At 31.1% G+C, this 17,241-nt stretch overlaps 7 protein-coding genes across 8 annotated transcripts; 3 read left to right on the forward strand and 4 right to left on the reverse strand.

Moving 5' to 3' along the window:
• Positions 1–517: 517 nt before the first annotated feature.
• LOC125065559 (ATP-dependent DNA helicase Q1-like) lies at positions 518–2,524 on the forward strand. Its single transcript, XM_047673236.1, has one exon. It carries the CDS (start codon positions 631–633, stop codon positions 2,515–2,517), a length of 1,887 nt encoding a protein of 628 aa, XP_047529192.1. The 5' UTR covers positions 518–630; the 3' UTR covers positions 2,518–2,524.
• A 92-nt stretch (positions 2,525–2,616) lies between these two features.
• LOC125065560 (UPF0193 protein EVG1 homolog) lies at positions 2,617–4,038 on the reverse strand. Its single transcript, XM_047673237.1, has 5 exons — positions 3,915–4,038; positions 3,657–3,837; positions 3,420–3,577; positions 2,879–3,094; positions 2,617–2,793 (listed from the first exon to the last, which is right to left on the reverse strand). The coding sequence occupies exons 1-5, from the start codon at positions 4,036–4,038 to the stop codon at positions 2,651–2,653; spliced, it is 822 nt and encodes a 273-aa protein (XP_047529193.1). The 3' UTR covers positions 2,617–2,650.
• A 399-nt stretch (positions 4,039–4,437) lies between these two features.
• Positions 4,438–5,546, forward strand: LOC125065938 (the record flags this gene model as incomplete). Its single annotated transcript, XM_047673798.1, has 4 exons — positions 4,438–4,522; positions 4,610–4,812; positions 5,162–5,433; positions 5,528–5,546. Coding segments are annotated over exons 1-4 (579 nt in total), but the record flags the coding sequence as incomplete, so codon positions are not given.
• Positions 5,547–5,722: 176 nt separating this feature from the next.
• On the forward strand, positions 5,723–6,670 carry LOC125065562. Its single transcript, XM_047673240.1, has 2 exons — positions 5,723–5,862; positions 6,228–6,670. The coding sequence occupies exons 1-2, from the start codon at positions 5,837–5,839 to the stop codon at positions 6,607–6,609; spliced, it is 408 nt and encodes a 135-aa protein (XP_047529196.1). The 5' UTR covers positions 5,723–5,836; the 3' UTR covers positions 6,610–6,670.
• A 590-nt stretch (positions 6,671–7,260) lies between these two features.
• Positions 7,261–8,531, reverse strand: LOC125065561 (histone H3.3A). The gene is made up of 3 exons (XM_047673239.1): positions 8,383–8,531; positions 7,961–8,248; positions 7,261–7,854 (listed from the first exon to the last, which is right to left on the reverse strand). The coding sequence occupies exons 2-3, from the start codon at positions 8,240–8,242 to the stop codon at positions 7,726–7,728; spliced, it is 411 nt and encodes a 136-aa protein (XP_047529195.1). The 5' UTR covers positions 8,243–8,248; positions 8,383–8,531; the 3' UTR covers positions 7,261–7,725.
• A 3,205-nt stretch (positions 8,532–11,736) lies between these two features.
• LOC125065630 (sorting nexin-8-like) lies at positions 11,737–15,499 on the reverse strand. 2 transcript variants are annotated; one of them, XM_047673362.1, is made up of 7 exons: positions 15,251–15,499; positions 14,377–14,596; positions 13,800–14,025; positions 13,465–13,570; positions 13,241–13,373; positions 12,752–12,977; positions 11,737–12,544 (listed from the first exon to the last, which is right to left on the reverse strand). In XM_047673362.1, the coding sequence occupies exons 2-7, from the start codon at positions 14,580–14,582 to the stop codon at positions 12,386–12,388; spliced, it is 1,056 nt and encodes a 351-aa protein (XP_047529318.1). In that variant the 5' UTR covers positions 14,583–14,596; positions 15,251–15,499; the 3' UTR covers positions 11,737–12,385. The 2 variants fall into 2 exon arrangements, with proteins under 2 accessions (XP_047529318.1, XP_047529319.1); XM_047673363.1 differs by having other exon boundaries at positions 11,749–12,544; positions 14,377–14,591.
• LOC125065939 (N-acylneuraminate cytidylyltransferase A) lies at positions 15,256–16,595 on the reverse strand. The gene is made up of 5 exons (XM_047673799.1): positions 16,564–16,595; positions 16,276–16,475; positions 15,962–16,175; positions 15,635–15,802; positions 15,256–15,355 (listed from the first exon to the last, which is right to left on the reverse strand). Exons 1-5 carry the CDS (start codon positions 16,593–16,595, stop codon positions 15,256–15,258), a joined length of 714 nt encoding a protein of 237 aa, XP_047529755.1.
• Between the last annotated feature and the right edge of the window lie 646 nt (positions 16,596–17,241).

The raw sequence follows: 17,241 nt of genomic DNA on the forward strand, positions 1-17,241 counted from the left end.
TTTCTAATAGAGCATTACATCATATATTTGTACTACGATATAATGCAATAAACGTGTATTTGTTTAGTTGTATTTTTAAGTCTATTTAAAAAATATATAGTTTTGCATCGTTAAACCAGTTAAAAGTATCAAAATTATGCATTGATTTAAAGGGACAGATGTATCGCATTCAAAGATACATTTTAACTAAAATCATTGGCCAAACAAAATCCATAGAATATAGGCCTCGCCCAAATTGCACCAAAAACTCCCGGTTCTCCGCTTTTGTGCATTCAATGGGGCATCCTTGTTCACTGAAATAAATTTATTTAATTTATTTGATTTTTTTTAATAATTGAAACATGTTTTGATCAAATAAATAATATATAACAAAACCTTTTTTATTTTAGTAATAATTAAGAATATGATCATTAAAGGATATAAAAAGACTTTATCATTACAAATGAAAAATCACACTCAAACTATTCGATTTAGTCAATTGTCATTGATAGTTGACTATGACACTTGCGCTAAAAGTCTATCTGAGAAGTACTACATGTATTTACGCAAAGTAGTTTTAAATTTAAATTTTTAACTATAAATAATCGTTTCAAAATTTGAAACAGAAAATGGTTTTATTCAAATTTTAAAATGAAATCAATAGAAGATTTAGAAAAGGAGGTGAAAGAGGTTGATAAAGAGCTGAAAAAAATTGATGCTGAGTTATTAAAATGGAAAAATTTACAGCGCGAAATGCACGAGAAGAAATCTTTACTAAAAAGATCAATAAATAAAATAAAGTCTGATTCATTAGCAAGTGTAGATTGGGCTGGAAATACGTATGAATGGTCAAAGGATGTCAAGAAAACTCTTAACGACGTTTTTCGAATAGATTCGTTTAGACCAAAGCAATTGAGTGCTATAAATTCTACACTTGCTGGTCAACATGCAATTATTGTAATGCCTACGGGAGCTGGAAAAAGTCTCTGCTATCAACTTCCAGCACTGGTCAAACCTGGTCTTACTATAGTTATATCACCCCTTATCTCCTTAATGGAAGATCAGGTGCGATCACTAAAGAATAGAAATATCCAAGCTATGCTGATGACAAGTACAAGTCCTAAAGATGAAACATTAAAAGCTTTAAATGTGTTAAAGGATAAGAATACAAAAATTAAACTTTTATATGTTACACCTGAGAGACTTGCAAAAAGTAAGAGGTTTATGTCCAACTTACAAAAATGTTATGCTGAAGGTAGATTGCAAAGAATTGCTATTGATGAAGTTCACTGCTGCTCTCAATGGGGTCATGATTTTAGACCAGATTACAAATACCTTGGTATTTTGTCTAATATGTTTCCCAAAACTCCAATTTTAGGATTAACTGCAACAGCAACATCCCATGTATTAACTGATGTACAGAAGATACTTAACATTCCTGGTTGTTTAGTGATAAAATCAACATTTAATAGACCTAATTTATATTACAAAATTTTAGAAAAACCTACCTCACAGGAAGAATGCCTAACAATACTCGAAAAGCTTTTGAAATACAGGTATAAAGGAGAGAGTGGTATTATTTATACTAATAGTATCAAAGATTCTGAAGATTTAGCCCAAGGGCTAAGAAAGAGGGGTTTGTCTGTGGGCTGCTATCATGCCAATATGGAAGCAGAATCAAGATCTAATGTACATTTGAAGTGGCATGAAAAAAGCTATCAGGCTATTGTGGCAACTGTTGCATTTGGCATGGGTATTGATAAACCAGATGTCAGGTTTGTTATTCATCACACCATCAGTAAATCAATGGAAAATTACTACCAGGAGAGTGGTAGAGCTGGTCGTGACGGTAAAAGAGCAGAATGTCTTACTTTATACCGAATGCAGGATGTTTTTAAAATAAGTACTATGGTATTCTCTGCGGTCGGAAGTATAGATCATCTATATGGTATAGTTAAGTATTGTCTTAATGGAACCTTATGTAGAAGGCAGTTAATTGCTCAACATTTTGATGAAGATTGGGGTGATACTGATTGTAACAAAATGTGTGATGTTTGCTCATATCCAAATTCAAATATAAAGGAAATAAGTCTGGAACCACATTGTAAAATATTGTCTGGCATTATTGATAATGCTCACATACAAGATACAAAAGTTACTGCTCAAAAGTTACTTGATGCTTGGTATTTAAAAGGACCTGTTCCACTTAGACATAAAGGAAAAGAACCAAATTTTTCAAGGTCTATAGGCGAAGATGTGATAGCATTTCTGCTTGTAGAAGGGTATCTTATTGAAGATTTTCATTTCACAGCTTATTCAACTATTGCATACATAAAAAAGGGTCCTAATATGGAAGCAATTAATGATGACAATTTTACTTTGAAAATGCCCTTAAGAAAATATACAGAATTCCATTCAGATAGACCAGCTCCCAAAGATGATTCAGTTATTGGAAATGATATTATAGAAACGAGAAAAAGAAAGGCAAGCTCTGAAGTTAATGGTAGAAAGTCTAAGATTATTGTTATTGATGAATAAAACAATGACTTCCTGAAATAAATTATTTTTATTGATTTCATAACCAAATTTTCTAAGTATAATGTAGTAAAAAACTTCTAATTTGGTTTATAATAATTATTAAAGTTTGATATTTATTAGTTTTATTAAGAGCTCATACACGACGCCTTGGCGAATATTGTAATGGTGATAACTGTTCATAAGCAGCAACATTTTCTTCAAGTTTTTTGGTTAATTTAGTGATGTTTGATTTTGGCTTCAGATTCTTCTGAATATTATTGGATGTCTTAGAATATTCTGTAATAGTCATAATTGATTGAAGCAATTAATTTTTTTTTAAAATAACACTTTTACAAATTAAACCTTTTTGTAAAATACTTACTGCTTCCATTAGAGTGGACACTATGCACACTTGGAACGACACTGAACCCAGATTTAGTAGACCTGGCAGATGAGCAGCAGCTGTCAATGCCAATAGCGTCAAGAGCTCTCATCCGTTCAGCGATCTGATCTTTAATCAGTTCTCTATGTGGACCAGCATGCCCTAGATCTTCCATGTCTGCTAACCATTCTGCTCGTTCTCGAATTTGAGTCACCACTAAAATGATTTAAAATATTTAATATAAAACTAATATTATATCATATGTAAAAAATACATTAATAAAAAAAACACATTACTCAATACAGGAATATATAGATAATAAAAAAAACGTGGAGCTAATACTTATTTACTTCCAGGCAGGATATGTTATATACATATATAATTTATATACATTTAAATAAAATAAATTTGTATTTTAAGTTTTGGTAAAGAGTGGTGACATTAAAATAGTATTTAAATAATTTTGATGATTATCAAATAAATTCAAATCGTTTTACATATGTATCCATTCAAAGTAAAATATATTTCTAAGCCAACATACAATCATTCCACTGTTCTTTTTTAGTTGGTAAGTTAGGCTTTTGTCTCAGAAGTTGTGGAAGAGCTGGTGGTTTCTGCTCCATATCTCCATAAGTCATCGTATTGGCGAGTCTTTCTTTTAATTTCTCTCGATCTTCTCCTCGCTTAAGAGGACAATATCTAGTTACAAAAAATACATTTTATGATAACCATAACAATTTATCTCAAAAATAAACATTAAATTACATTGGAAGCGCACATTTCTACATTAGAGGCTTCCGATTCTCTTATTGCCGACAGCGACCGACGACGTGAGGTCCGCGGTCGGACAAGTGGAACTTCTACTTTTATTTTCTTTTTCGGAAATTCGTCTTCCTGGCGTAAAGCAAAAGCACCTTTTTGACGCTGGGAAATACTCAACTTAGATTCTTCCAGTAAAACTAAATAAGATAAAAAATGTAAGTTTAAAAACATTTTAATTACATATATATGCTTACTAACTATAAATGTTTGAAACCTTTTAAAAATTCTTGTTGTGCTGCGGACGGGCTTACAGTCCTTGTATGAAATATTCCTCCATGGGGAATAGACTTGCTTGGCCAAGTTATGTTAACATATCCATGACTATCAGGTTTTTCCATCCCGTTTACAAAATAATACAGGTATGTTATACAAACAGAATAAAAACACTACGTATTAATGTTATAATCAAAAAATCAAATTTGATTACTTTTAAATATCCCGGGCAACGACAAGAATATTGAACCAACATTATGATGCCAAAAGTGTTGCCAGTTTATATTGGTTATTATCATTATTAAAATATAAACCTATTTGTTGAATTACATAATTTGTATTCTAAATTAATAATATTTTCCATGCATGAGCCATACATTTTTAGTCTAAACTCATATTCCAAAGCGAACATGACTCAGTAATAACCAACAGTAACCACATCGTAAAATATACTTAACACTACAAAAACAAAACAAGCAAGTCGTTTAAAAAAATATAATAGTAGTTATCTACTACAGAAAAAAATGGAAGATTCTCTTGGTTCAACTATAGAAAATATAAAACTCCAAGAACAAGAGAAAGAGGCAAGGCTGAAAGAAAAACGAGAAAGTATGTACTTATATTTCAAAATAGGTAAGTATTTAATTAATTATTTATTTTAACAGTTTCGATTCATTTTCGTTAATAATTTGCCAGTCGATGCTGTTGTAATTTCCCTAAAGAGAGAAATCCGTGAATGTTATTCTCAAGTTGAAAAATATCAGCAAAATCAAGATACGCTTTTAAAGAACATTGCCACGCTGCGTACACAAGTAATATTAGAAAAAATACGCCGTGAATCTTTAATCACACAGTTACACGTACTCAATAAAGAGTTAGAGGATTTACGAGTTAAGTCGGTACGGTTTTCAATTTTAGTATAATATCAAATTATGTAGCTCCTGAGAAATGGTTTTAAAATACAAAAAATAATTATACTTGATCTAAGTCAGTCAACCTGAAGCTAGATTCTCCGGGACTTTTTTAAAACTGTATGGAATAACAATAATAATTTATAATTGTAAATACGAAATATGCTGATTCACAGCTTGAGCCTCCTAGCTTATGTACCTTTATACGATATTTGCTTCAGCGCAACCAACCACTCGTAATAATTTTCGTTTCGGTCAACTAAGATGCGTGCGTATTGTAATGTATACATAAAGTATAAAATGTATATTAACTTCTAAATATTTATGCTTTGCTTAGTTTGAAGGTATTTCTAAGGTGTGGGAACAACGATCTTCTTTATGTGAGAAAATTCACACCACTACTGAAAACTATGACATTTGGGCTTTACTTATTAAGCCAACTTGCTTAGAATCGAACTATCTGAGTAAATCAGTTGTAAAACAGGAAGACGATAATCTAGTGTTAGACAATGAAATTCGACTACAAGAAGCAGTTACTAAGCGGGATATCGCTTTAAAGGAGCGTGACCGACTTAAAGCTGAACCAGATGATGGTGAAGAGTTTTTGCGGTAAAATCGCTATTCCCAAGGATTTACTAATTCAAATATGATATTGTTAATGACGTGATTATAGACCATTTCTTTTTATGTTATTTCTATCCAGGATCAAAAACGCCCTACGTTATTCAATAGAAAAAATTGAACAATTAAATAAGTAAATATTTTTTTATTCAATATACTTATAATAACTATGCATAGTATCAAGAAAAGCTTTATTATTGCCAATTAAATAATTATTTCAATTTATTTTTTATTCTTTAACTATAATATCAGCTGTTAAGCTGTCAAAATAGTCAAGAAATATGCCAAATGCCAATGCCAGTAAATCTGATTTGTTAAATGGTTATGGATATAATTTTATAAATACAAAACAGGACAGGATCAGGTTTTAAATACCTTAAAATCAATCAACATGAATAAGAATCTTCATCTTTTAAGGTACTACAAATATGTTATAATGTCACAATATTTTTTCCACACTATTATGTTTTTTCTGTAATTAGTAAAATCTATATTTTTTTATTGTAAACCTCTAATTGTTGTTTCGGTAAACCTTTTTGATGAAATCGGATATCGACAGTAAATTCTATTAAATACTAGTTTCATATTTATAGAATATTTTGTCTGAATGATTAAACACTCAATGACATAATAACAAGTGGAGTCTATTACTTAAATTTTGGAACCTTATTACAAAAATACTTATTTAACAGTTAAGTTATTACATATAGTTAACTACTTTTTATAGGGCTTCTGTTCAATTTTATTTATGAAGTTTGTTAAATCTTTCATTCATTTTTCAGATATTTCATCAGACAAAAGAGATTACACAGATTATACAGCACTGAAGTAAAAGAAAATGAACCAATTAAGTTTTCTACAAGCAGTGCTGCAAGAAAAAATGTACAATCAGTATTTAGGAAAAAAACCCCTGAAAGCATGCCTTGGTATCAGCCATTCAGCGTGGTAGGAAGTATTGCTGTATTTCTTATTTATTTCTGCATACTTAGAGAAGAAAATGATGTGGACCTTGAATTTAACAAAACACTCTATGATAGAATACAAGGCTTAGAAAAGGAACAGTTGCTACAAAGTTATAGATTTAATAAGGAACATGGAAAAAGTGTGGAGGACATAGAAAAGAGATTAAAAGAATTAGAAGAAGAAGCAAAGGTTGCAGTTTAATTTAAGATAAATGTCAGCTTAGTAGGTAAAGTGAAATAAAATCTAAGTTATTACAAACAGCTAGTAATTTATTTCTTCTATTAGAGGCAACCCTAAGATTGTATGAATCATAAAATTTACATTATTACACAATAATTAATTTGGAAATAATAACTGTATATAACTATAATATGATTAATTTGTTTATGTTGCAGCCAACTGGTTAAATCAGCCTTTTAATTAATACCCTAGACAGTTACTAGTGTGTCTTTCAACCAGCTGCCTGAATTAAAATTAATTGAATTATTATTGAACATAATTATATGCTAAATATTTATAATATCGCACTTAAATTGATACATTTTAGGTTAGGGGTCAGACCGAGAATACCAAATAGAATCTGGCTTTTATAAACAAATGAAAAAAAAATCCAAAGCAAGTTTTCCTATTCTATGAATGGAAATGGTTGAATTTCTTTCAGACCACTGATTCAACAGCACCGTTCAATAAAGTGGCTAGGTGTTTCATTGGATGGCTAATTAAACTAGTTGCCTGCAACATTTAGATATCAAAACACAATCTCTATAACCACAAGGTTAATCTCAACTTATACTGGTGCAAATTGTGTTAAATTTTTATTTGTAGGGAATTATATTCAGGAAGAGACAGATAAAACCATTTTTATTCTAATTATATTTATTAACACCAAAGTATTTCATTACACAATTATCGATAAGTGCATCTATCAAATTACTTAAACACAGGTTTCCTTTCATGTGGTTACAATATTGCCTATTCTACAACCTAGACATACCACAAGTCACTAAAATACAGGCTATGTTGCTGTACAAGACACAGTAACGAATGATGAGCAACTCTGCACATGATGACAAGGAAAATTACAATATGAAATGTATTGAAATTGAGCTACATATCTTGTACACACAATATAGATAAACTTACAGAATAAGAACATATTTATAAAAAAAATTCAGTTCTGCTGTCTCCTTACATTAAATTATTGATTACGATGTTAATAAGATAAAAAAGAAATGCGAGACAATCAATATTAAGAGTTATAGAATTAACATCTATTCGAATTACAAATAATTTATGATTAGGTACACTAAAATTAATTTAGGCACGTTCGCCTCGAATCCGTCTTGCCAGCTGGATATCTTTAGGCATAATAGTGACACGCTTGGCGTGAATAGCGCACAAGTTAGTGTCTTCAAACAGACCCACCAAGTAGGCCTCGCTCGCCTCCTGAAATAAACATTTTAAGAAAGTTACGTATAGAGAAGTAAAATAAAGCAGTAATTTTCAAGACAATATATTCTCATCATATTATAAGCATTTTGAGTCAACCCACCTGCAAAGCGCCAATGGCGGCAGACTGGAACCGAAGGTCAGTTTTGAAATCTTGTGCGATTTCTCTCACAAGTCGCTGGAAAGGCAGCTTGCGAATCAACAACTCCGTAGACTTCTGGTAACGACGAATTTCTCGGAGAGCTACGGTACCTGGGCGGTAGCGATGGGGTTTCTTGACACCACCAGTGCTGGGCGCCGATTTACGTGCGGCTTTTGTAGCCAATTGTTTACGAGGAGCTTTACCTCCTGTAGATTTACGGGCTGTTTGCTTGGTACGAGCCATTATTCACTGTAAATGAAGAAAAAGTAAATTTAATAATAACAATAAACAAGTGATGTTGCAAGAGTATGCACTGATTTTAAATTGGTCTTTATTCACTATTGATTTGATTTTTCACTTATAATAATATGAAATATATGAACCTTCGTTTAAAATCTTACGAAAAACACAACTTTTATGACGAATCGTTAACACAGTCTAATTTTATTAAAATTTTATCAAGGAGCTCACAACAATGATCATATGCTCAATATCAGACAAAGATGGCGTCGAGAGAATGGCGGGCGAACACTGACGCCTTTTTTACGTTTCCTGATTGGTCCGATATATTTACGTTACCGTTATCTTATTGGTTGTAAAGTGTGATCTGCCATTGGTCAAATATATCAATATTTATTTTGTAAAACTATCTTCTTATTGGACAGAATTTTTTAGGTGTTGCTAGATCTATAATACAGATTATATTATTATATCAACATAATAATATAATCTATAAACTATATTTATATATCGAGCGTTCTTGCCACACTTCTTGTATTTTTTAAATATTTTTTTTTTAACACTACAAAACAAAATAAAAATAATAATCTAACTATTTATGGTTAGGGCATCGTTTTTCTATTTGCTATTACAATATTTATAACTAAATGATAGGCAATAATATTAGTAGTATATTGCTAACACTTCAAATCTTAAAAGGGATAAACTAAACATAATATTAATAAAAAAATATCACATTAATATAAAAGGTATGTTTAAAAATTATGTATAAAATAAACATATGCGACTAATGACGGACCAGTGATCAGTTTGGTCTTTCAATGTTTTAGGTGGACCTGATTGATGGATTTGTGTTGTGATCGGATGTTTTTTTTAAATAAGAACTTACATCTGATTTCACCTGGACTGTAGGACAGGCAGCTAATATCTCTCTCTCAGCCAAAGGACGCCCACTGCTGGACATAGTCCTCCCCCAAAGATCGCCACAACGACCGGTCTTGTGCAGCTTGCAACCAGCGGCTTCCCGCGTCGTCACCGGGTCGACCACCTTGTAGGGGGGCCTACCTACCCTGAGTCTTCCGGTCCATAGTCTCCCCTCGAATATATCATATCATATCGCAGCTAATATATCTTACTATATTACAAAACTATAACACTTAACTACTTATTTCCACTTTAATTTTACTTCCAAAATTCGATAACAGTATTTTTCGCAAATCCATAAATTAATCAAACTTTCCACCAATGATATCGCGTCAATTTGCTGTCAAATGTTGTTTATTTGGCTTTTTTCCTTTTATGGTTGGAATAGAGCATATTGAACTAAAAAAAAAGTAAATGCTGAATTGCTGACATCACAAATTTCACCACCGGCATAGATGAAATTTCGCAGTTTTTTTATGAAATGAATGCAGGTGAAGAAAGGATTTTCACTAAAAAACGATTTTCTAAAATTTATTCTCTAAAGGGGTTAAATTTCTTTCGAAACTTTCCTACCGGGCTGTATAATCAGACCCAAGTATATTCACTGACAATATCGAGAGTTTTCACTGATTCCCATATCGGCTCCGGCACGACTTATCTGATGAACATGCCCTTCGTCTTCTCCAAGTTCAAGGAAGACTCGGCTTAGACTACGCAGCATTTTGGTTAGTTGTTCCAGCGTCTTCGCAATGATGACAAATCGAAGTTGCGCGATATCATCGTCGTTTACATTGAGACAACAAAAAAGCGAAAACAAACCGAATATTTTTTTAATTTTATTGAATATTTTAACTGTAAATATTATAATTAAAATATATTATATTATAAATAGCACATTTTATATTGTAATTTTTTTTTTTATTTGAAATAATGGTTATAAATGCTTACTCTATACAAATACTACAAAGTGATAAAATTTGTTTGTTTGTATTGAGACGAAATCTCAGACTGTTGATCCAATTCAATTTATTTTTTCAATCGTAGAAGCTAATATTCTTGGGTGCTATATAAATTATATAACATGGTTTTGTTTTAGTAATTAATTCCAAATGCCCGTGCGAGTCCGGGGTGTGTGTTGCTACTTGCTAGTATTATTATAGAAAATAGTAATCACTACAATAATAAAATATATTTTATGGGAAAACATTAAGATGATAAATGAATTAAAAACTGAATAAAATTTGACTTATTTATTATTATCTTATATATTAATGAGATAGCGTAAGCCGATTTTTGTCCCAGTGATTAGGGGACGATAGCTGCACATAAAAAATCGGTTATGGTCTCATTTTTAAGTGCTCCAGATGTAGATGTGAAAAAAAAATGATCCACATGAACAAAATTAAAGTAAATCGACAATATCGACAACGTCCAATTCTAACTGAACTAATATACAATACTACTTGACATTAAAAAAATCATTTAAGTAAGATTTCATCATTTTGGCGCCAAATGTATTTGAGTGACTTGTAGTTTACAATGAAATGAAATCAAAACCTGTCATAGGTTCCGATAGTCCTAAAAAATATTTTGAATAAACGCAAAGTTTTACGGGATACCCACTAGTATACTGTAATTTATCTGCGCTTACCTTTATATACCTATATCTTCTTTATAATGCATGTGCAATGCATGTAACTGAACACCTAAATGGTTGGACCGTTTTCGATGAACATTTTAGTGCGTATTTGAGTGGGTCCTAGGATAATTTACATCGAACTCGGTAGGTAGCGCTGCGATCGGAAAGTGAAAAAAATTCTTAGTTCACTCGGATGAAACCAGGATGATACTATAATACACAATAATTAATTAGTTTTTTGGTAGTTCGGCTTTCAGTTATTCCACCGCCTTACATATTATAATAGTTTACATTACAGTATGTCCGCTTTAAAAGCGAGCGAGCCAAAATGTTCAAATGAGATTTAGGTATTACTTTGTATATAAAAAAAAAAAACTAAAATGAGAATTTCCTTGTAATTGTAGGTGAAAGCGATCCATAATGAATACGAAAGATAAAATCCATAAGACAAAAGGGATTGAACAAAAGTACATTTCAAAATCGTTTTATTAAAATAAAACAGATTAAATATTATTAATATTATGCTCATTTATTGCTTATAAACATTAATAATTGTTAATACAAATGTATATTTCTTATCACAGTATAAAAATAGATTTGGTCATTTACAATTATTTACCAGCCACCAATAATATATTCCTTATATTAAAATATTTTAGGAAATATGATCTTGTATTCGAGAAGTTTGTTTTGCAATAATAGCTAAAGCTGCATTTCAACTAGGCTTTACGACTTTTTGCACGTAACGCACCAAATATATCATATGAATAAATATAATTTTGTGTGTTTTAGGAATTACCCAAATAATAATTAAAAGTATGAGATATCTTAATAATTGTGATAACGTAAAATAATATATATACTATACATACTTGTATTATATTTATAATACATATATGTATATACATATTTAAAATTGTGCAAGAGTGTCTGTTAGTAAAATATATTGAAAAGATATTATATAACTATGAATATATAATCGAGAATTATTGAGATTACTATGATACATATATATTATAACAGAGATGAAAGCACTAATAAAGGGTTATTACATCGATCATATATACGCAATTTGTATTCATATATATTATAGTAAATTTATATCGATTTAGTAATCAAGCCGTGATTACAGTTTACACGTGTTACTGTGCGGTGCAACTGCAGCGTAACGTACATATTGCATTACTATCATCAGATCTACCGCTTCTCCTTTTCTATCTTAGAAATACTTATCTTATATTTAACATCATAGTCCACTCATTAAAAACCAAATAAGGGGCTTTCACTACAAAAGGTGTTCATATTTAGTAGATTAGTATAGTTTATTAGACCTTTTGTAAGTCAGTGACAAGATTAGGCTGTTGGAATGATCATCCATCGTAAAAGTAATTGTAAAGTGTTACCAATGCACCAGCCAAATTCATATGAAATAATTAAATCTTATACTAAGTATAACTACACATTAAATTGAAGAAATAACATTTAAGATAATATTATATCACTCAATAATATATCTGGACATCAAGATTGACTTGATATTTTTGAATTAATATCTTGACATTGATCATTTAGACAATATATATTTAATCTCTTGCAGTTTGTTTGGAATTTGGATGTCGTAAGGCGGTATGTAAGTCTGCCCATACAGCTGCTACCCGCGCATGTGCTGTGCCCAATGTGCGCAAGAGCTCAGGAAGTAATTCCAACGCTGAGAGAGCGTATACTCGAGCTATCCGAGCCTCCTGAAAGTAATGATAAATAATTAGGTCACCATATGTGTCAGTTTTTTTTATATCAGTGGCACCTAAGTCCAACCATAATTATTATGAAAAGTTTCCTTTGATAAACAATTATTTTATTATATTTATTTAAAGTATACATTATTAAACCCACACTTTTTTCCAACTTCTTACTTACTGTACTAACATAGAAGAGTGTCACTGGCTCACCTCGACAGCGCAGCGCAGCGCGTACCGGTGGCGAGCCCGCAGCGCGCGGGCGGCGGCGCACTGCGGCGCGGCGGCGGCGGCGGCGGCGCGCTCGGCGTGCAGGCCACGCGTCAGTCGCGAGCACAGCTGTCGGTACGCGCCCACCGCGTCAAGCGCCAGCAACATGCCGTCCATCGCCTCCTCCTCCGTCACCTCGAGCTGAGTCTCGCCCGTTTCTATTGCTAGTCTGAATTTTTTTTTTATAAGACCATTCTTCGATAATAAACTTCATATTAAAACAACTTTCATTTATTTGCAATTTGATGCTTTTTGCTCAAATGATAAAAGAAAAGACATAGATGGGCAGTGTGGAACATTATAGGGAAGCCAAATACAAAAACATTTATATAAAAAAATGTACTTTAAGTTTTTTTCATATAAACTTATTTTACGATATTAGAATAAGTCTTTTATCAAATGTAAAAAGACTAGCGATATAATCAAACTCACTCGGCGGCGGCTTTCATCGCATCTCTCATGCGCGACCATCTTGCGGTGTCCGCAACAGCTGGGGAGGAGAGCGCGTTCAATGCGGCCCCCAATTCCCGTATATCAGTACGCTCGGCATCGCAGCGACCTTCGACTATTAAATTGCATATAAAAAAAAACATATAAATCATTCATTTTAAATTTATTTGATCATAATATGTCAAATGAAATTGCAGAAAAAACACCTTTTTCAAAAATTTTGAAGAGCCTTCCTAAGCCCAAGTGCGCTAGTCGAAGCTGCTCTTGCTCTGATACGAACGATTCCTGCATCTCGTCTGTACTCAAATCACCCTATAGATATGGCAGAAAACTATAATTAAAAACAAATAATTCAATCACAAAGATGTAAAATCTAAATTAAATAAACCTAATAATGTATCTTTTATTTTTATATACTTACAAAACTACCCTCTGATATGCATGAAAAATGTTTAAAATAAATTTTATCAAAAATATTAATAGCTGTATACAAAAAAAAATAAAATTTAATCATACTTGTAAAAAACAATAAAATATTTACCGCATTATCTTCTTGTGTACCCGCCAGTATGAACTCATCATGTTTGGGTTTGTCTAATCTTGGAGATGTTTCACATAAGAATGTCCTAAGATCTGCATCATGGGCAAGCACTGGATGTCTTGCTACTAGCGTTAACCAACGCTGTAATGCTGCACGACGACGCTGTAGGAACAGTGGACTACCACCTCCAACAACCACACGTTTAGGAGGCAAGCTACACACTGCACTGGAGATATAAATTTTATTTTAAAAAACATAAGTTTTCGTTGGAAGAAGAAAGAGTTTTTTATAAGAGCTGGAAGATGGGAGTAGTATGTTTAAAATATGTGCAGTAAGTTTTTTAATTAATTTTATGCAAATTTCAATGTCATGAATTTATTGGTGATTTGAGACTGCAGTAAGATTTTTTTGAAAAAGCACCACAAATTTGGAGATGTAGTGAATCATTAATAATTTTTAAAATGCCAATGTTGATGGCCTGTGACCACTTACCATCAGGTGGGCCAGTTGCACATTCTTCTTCCATCTTTATAAAAATTATTTAAAAAAATCATCAATTGAAAAAAGTAAAACTTACCGATAAGGATACTTGGCATATAAGACATCATAGAGCTGCACAAACTCATTGTATCTTCTTGTAACAGTTGTACCATGTCGTCTTGAGCTTACATAGTACTCACAATGTTTTAAAATAAGTCCCTTACGTTCCGGAACCAACTCTACTGATATAACATCTGTTGCTTCTAATTCTTCAAATGTTACTTCTTCAATGTTATGTGTCATATTAGAAAACTAAACTAAAAAAAACACTACCATTAATCATAATATTTAGAATTCCGTATTGCTGATACTCTGAATAAAACAGGCCTATATATTGTTAAATATTAGAATAAACAAATAAGTTAAGGTCAAATAAAATTTATTAGCTAAGCTTTGCTATACAAACTTTTAGTAGAATTTTAAACAATCACTTGTTAGGAGTCGCAGTAGATTCTACTAAAAAGAATTGCCAAGAATTCAGTACTTACTAATTTTATCAGACTAAATATTTAGTTATATTTTTTATAATAGATATTAATAAATTTTAACTAACAACATACTTAATAAATAGCATTAGAATAGTATGATTTCAATTTATATTGATATATGTAACCTAATACACAATTTTAATAAAGGCATATCAAACAGGACATAGTAACATAGCTGATAGTAGTGAGGCATGTGTTTTATATTTATCATGAACACTTTTAACTTCTATATAGTTAAAAGTAGATTAAATGGTTCGAAATATTATTTGAATAGAATAAGAACTCAAATCATCAAAATTAATTTTTCTTACTACAAAAATTACAATTATTTTGTTATGTAAAAAGTTAATTTGTATTAACCAATTAATTTATATATATTTTACCATTATTAAACCATTAAATTTATTAATAATTAATACTTACGGTTATTACATAAATTTATATTTTATTAAAATATTCGCCAAACGTAAATCGTATTCAGTATCGACTTCTAAACTCTCTTCTTGCGATATTTCCCATACGGTACAACTGTAAACATTAGACAGATATTTTTGTTTATTTCACACTAGTAAAACAAGTTTTATTGAAAATAGTCACAAAAAGTTTAAGCAATTTTCCATTGTGCCAAAAACTTGTTTTTCTTGTTTGGAAAAGTTGCCACGTCCGGAAACCGGAAATGTTATCAAATGATAAACTTTAGACATTGACATTTGCGTTTTGTTGTCTAAATTTTTGATGAAGATAACTAGTAAATACATTTAATATAAAAAGTGTTTATATATAAATGATTTTTGAAATAATCCTTACTTATTATTTTGCAAATATCCTTTAATTATAAGTTCTCGTCTCGTAATATAAAAAGCCCCTGTTTCTATAAATTCGCCATTCCAATCCTGTCTACGAGGTCGATTTTTGTAGTCAAAATTCACTGGTTTAGTTTCCGAGTCTATATAGGTCCATCGAAGCTTATAACTTCTACAATAAAAATACTATTAATTCTTATATATTTATTGCTGGATACAGAACTCACAGGATTGGTTATATATTATTAGATAGATGGACTCTAAAGGTAAAAAAAATATTTTTAAAATTATAAATAATATTTATAAAAGTTTAGCTTTTATTAATACATACCTGGTAACTGCAAAGATACAGTCGTAAGAAACTGGAAAATTGAGTTTCGCTAGTGAGGAGCTAATATGTTTGGAGTTGACAAATGGTGAAGTAGCCTGAAGGAGTATCACGATGTTAATTTCTGGTCTAGTTTCCATAAATTCAGATACTCCCCAAATCGATGGTGCCCAGTCAGTTGATGTGACATAGCTTCTCTTCAAAACGCTTACATTATCTAAAAAACATATCACTTTACATCTTACATAAGTATTTCTATTTTGAATGGCAATTGTCATAAAATGTATTAAACTTTTGTAAAACTACACTATATTTACACTTCAAGCCTTCCAATGCTATCAAAGGATGATCTGTGGATACAGTTATATTTTGTATACCAGCCAACTTTGCCGTAAGTATAGTTCGACCGAGCAAACTTATGCCGCCAATATTTTGTATATTCTTCAACCGAATACCCTTAGAACCTCCACGGGCTAAGATTAAAACTGCTATATTTTCACACAAGACTGGAGAAACACTAAAATAATAATAAATTTACGATAAAATATCAATCAACTAGATACTTATAAATGTTTTATTTAAAATATACTAGTTGCAATACGTACACCCCAACGAACAGAAGAAATTTTACAAACATGGTTCCTATGCTCAAATTATTCTGTCCAAACTAAACTTACGTTCGATTAAGGATATTGTTACTAATGGACGATTTCCGTGTTTGGGATATTACGAAAGTTGCTATGTACTTTATGTAATTGTTGATAAGGTTATTTTCTTATGTTTATTTAACTAACTAACATATAAATTAGTTGTATATGCTTTCTTACACTTTACGTATTAGATTGCTATTCGTTAAGAATCTATATTAATATTATAAATGCGAAATAATTCTATCTATTGCTTTTTCACGACTACACTGAAACGAATTAAATGAAATTTTATAAAGAAAGCTTAAATTCTAAGGTAAGTTTTAGGCTACTTTTTAATGCCCAATACCCGACCACCCCTAGAGCGTGAGCGAGGGCGCGGTAGGCAACTACTGTTAAATGATTTTTTACATTATTTAAAAAAATAATAATAGAAGTATAATTTGATTGAATATAATTAATAGATTGATTTAATTGGAGATACAATTGTCTTAAGAAGTTTTACTTTATTTCTCCGGCTAACTACGTATTCGCCTACAATCATTGTTCTGTTTAGTGGAATACTAAAATTATGATATTTGTTAATATTAGAATACATTTTTAGTAAAAAGAGGAAAGTGTAAAAGTTTTTCAACG

Source organism: Vanessa atalanta, chromosome 8, assembly GCF_905147765.1.
Source record: "Vanessa atalanta chromosome 8, ilVanAtal1.2, whole genome shotgun sequence".
Taxonomy (NCBI): domain Eukaryota; kingdom Metazoa; phylum Arthropoda; class Insecta; order Lepidoptera; family Nymphalidae; genus Vanessa; species Vanessa atalanta.

Bases quoted from the DNA above. Each gene is read 5' to 3' on its own strand.
- LOC125065630 (XM_047673362.1), bottom strand. From the start codon at position 14,582: ATGACACATAACATTGAAGAAGTAACATTTGAAGAATTAGAAGCAACA. The intron at 14,026-14,376 runs GTAAGTTTTACT...TTATATCTCCAG, and splicing joins TATGCCAAGTATCCTTATCG to TGCAGTGTGTAGCTTGCCTC. The intron at 13,571-13,799 runs GTAAATATTTTA...CCATATCTATAG, and splicing joins GTACACAAGAAGATAATGCG to GGTGATTTGAGTACAGACGA.
- LOC125065560 (XM_047673237.1), bottom strand. From the start codon at position 4,038: ATGGAAAAACCTGATAGTCATGGATATGTTAACATAACTTGGCCAAGC. The intron at 3,838-3,914 runs GTTTCAAACATT...TATCTTATTTAG, and splicing joins ACAACAAGAATTTTTAAAAG to TTTTACTGGAAGAATCTAAG. The intron at 3,095-3,419 runs GTATGTTGGCTT...AAATCATTTTAG, and splicing joins AAAAGAACAGTGGAATGATT to TGGTGACTCAAATTCGAGAA.
- LOC125065561 (XM_047673239.1), bottom strand. From the start codon at position 8,242: ATGGCTCGTACCAAGCAAACAGCCCGTAAATCTACAGGAGGTAAAGCT. The intron at 7,855-7,960 runs GTGGGTTGACTC...TGTTTATTTCAG, and splicing joins CCGCCATTGGCGCTTTGCAG to GAGGCGAGCGAGGCCTACTT.
- LOC125065559 (XM_047673236.1), top strand. From the start codon at position 631: ATGAAATCAATAGAAGATTTAGAAAAGGAGGTGAAAGAGGTTGATAAA.
- LOC125065562 (XM_047673240.1), top strand. From the start codon at position 5,837: ATGAATAAGAATCTTCATCTTTTAAG. The intron at 5,863-6,227 runs GTACTACAAATA...TTCATTTTTCAG, and splicing joins AAGAATCTTCATCTTTTAAG to ATATTTCATCAGACAAAAGA.
- LOC125065939 (XM_047673799.1), bottom strand. From the start codon at position 16,595: ATGTTTGTAAAATTTCTTCTGTTCGTTGGGGT. The intron at 16,476-16,563 runs GTACGTATTGCA...TTATTATTTTAG, and splicing joins TTTCTTCTGTTCGTTGGGGT to TGTTTCTCCAGTCTTGTGTG. The intron at 16,176-16,275 runs GTAAATATAGTG...TATGTTTTTTAG, and splicing joins AGCATTGGAAGGCTTGAAGT to ATAATGTAAGCGTTTTGAAG.